At 60.8% G+C, this 2,060-nt stretch overlaps 1 protein-coding gene across 1 annotated transcript; it reads left to right on the top strand.

The window, feature by feature from the left end:
• Positions 1-146: 146 nt before the first annotated feature.
• Positions 147-1,416, top strand: MNEG_16072 (hypothetical protein; the record flags this gene model as incomplete). Its single annotated transcript, XM_014035457.1, has 4 exons — positions 147-206; positions 498-542; positions 980-1,014; positions 1,338-1,416. 4 exons carry the CDS (start codon positions 147-149, stop codon positions 1,414-1,416), a joined length of 219 nt encoding a protein of 72 aa, XP_013890911.1.
• Between the last annotated feature and the right edge of the window lie 644 nt (positions 1,417-2,060).

Genomic DNA, 2,060 nt, shown 5'->3' on the forward strand with positions numbered 1-2,060 from the left:
CCCCCACCCCTACCCCCTCAAAAAATCAGTGCCGCGTCTACACCAAGAAGACCGGCCACAAGCCGGACTTTGCCGAGCCGGTGGTGCTGACCAACGACCGGGGGGGCACCACGGTGGAGGCTATGTGCCGCCAGATCCACAACACCATGGTGCGGGAGTTCAAGTACGCACTGGTCTGGGGCGTCAGCGCCAAGCACTACCCGCAGGTGAGGGAGGGGCGTTTGGGATGTGTGTGTGTGTATGTGTGTGTGTGTGTGATGGGTGGGTGTGTTTTTTGTTGCGGGTGTGTGTTTGTGGCTGGTGTGTGTGTGTGTGAGTGTGTGTGTGTGAGTGTGTGTGTGTGTGTGTGTGTCTGTGGGTGGGTGTGTATGCCCGACATGGAGTGTGGTGTTTGGTCTGCTTGTGTCGTCAGGCTTGCATGCTCGTTCCCGACGCTTTCTGGAGAGCCGTCCCCCCCTAAGAAACATGTGTCGCCACACGCTGCCCTCCTCCCGCAGCGAGTGGGGCTGTCCCACCAGCTTGCTGACGAGGACGTCATCCAGGTGGGGGGGGGGCTTGCACGTGGGGGGGACACAGGGGAAGAGGACACGGAAGGGGCGCATAAGGGAGGGGAGGGCAGGGGGGAGGGACGGGACGGCCGAGGCCGAGGCCAATCACTGGCGAAGGGCGGCGGGCAGCTGTGCTGCGGGAAGCGTGGACTCACCGCACCCACAGGCCCGCGCCCCTGTGCGAGCGGCGAGGATCGGCCCCTGCTATCTTTGACAAGCGCACAGCTTGAATGCAACACACACAGACACACACACACACACACACACGCGCGCGCGCGCACACACACCACCACACACACACGCACACACACACACACCACACACACGCACACATACAAACACACCACCACACACACACTCACCTACCCACCCAGCCATCTGCCCCCATCCATTTCAAATGCGCCCTCACCCTACAAACTACCCCGCACCAGGTGGTGAAGAAGAAGGTCTTGGATGCAGAGGACGGGTGAGATCATGGCCCAACAATGCACGGCAGCGTCCAGGCAGCTTCCTGGCCAACCGAAGCGCACCCTCTAGCTGCACTCTGGGACCGGCCTGGTTGCAGGCAGCACACGGCAGCGGGCGGCGCCGTCGGCCGCGGCCTTTTCCTGCTTTGGCGCCGCCCACCCAACGCTCTCTCTCTCTCTCTCTCTCCCTCTCTGGGCCCTTGTTTGCAGCCCCTCTTCGATGCGCCTCCTGCATCAGCCAGCCGCCTCTTGTCGTTTCTGACCAAACCCGACCCCCCCACACCCTTACCTTGCTTCACAACACCGCAAACAAAACGCGCAGCCGCGGGCGCTTCAAGACGACCAGCGACAAGCCGCTGCGCATCGCGGACAGGGAGAAAAAGGCCGCCCTCAAGACCTGACGCGATGACATCATTGTGACATCATCATCGCGGCGCTGGGCGGGCGGCGACTTTGTTTGCGCCCGGATGAGGGCGGAGCTGTTGAGAAACGGGCGTGTGTGCGGAATGTTGTGTGTTCCTATCCGTACTGTGGGTGATGCTGTCGTTGGACTCCTTGGTGGTTGTTTCTAGGCACGTGTGTGTTCTTTTCCACTAGGCAGGTTCATTGATAATCAAGCTGTTGTATAGCGCATGATCTCGCTGTAGCATGCCGCGCTCCACCCTGTAAATCAGTAGCGATCAAGAGGTTTGGGGAGCCCGCAGCACGAACGGCACAAGGCAAGGGTGGCTCTGCGGCGGTGCGGCGGCAGCTGGTCTTGCTAAGAGCATGTCTCAGGTGGCAAGATTGCTCCGCTTGCCGCATGACTGCAGCCTGTACCAAGGGAGGAGGGTCTGGTGGTGTGATGGAGGCTGGTCTAGCTGCCCAGCAACGGTCAGGTGAACTCCATTCGGCTGCGGCGACTCATTGACTCTGCAAACACAAAAGAGCGCTGTTGGCAATCTTCAAGGCATTCTTCAACCACGGAGGGCTCTACGGCCGGTCGCTTACGGAGTTGCTGAGCCAGCAGATCTCGATCACGTCTGACTGGCGAAGGGTGAGGTTT

This window comes from Monoraphidium neglectum, assembly GCF_000611645.1.
Source record: "Monoraphidium neglectum strain SAG 48.87 unplaced genomic scaffold scaffold05948, whole genome shotgun sequence".
In the NCBI taxonomy this organism is placed as follows: domain Eukaryota; kingdom Viridiplantae; phylum Chlorophyta; class Chlorophyceae; order Sphaeropleales; family Selenastraceae; genus Monoraphidium; species Monoraphidium neglectum.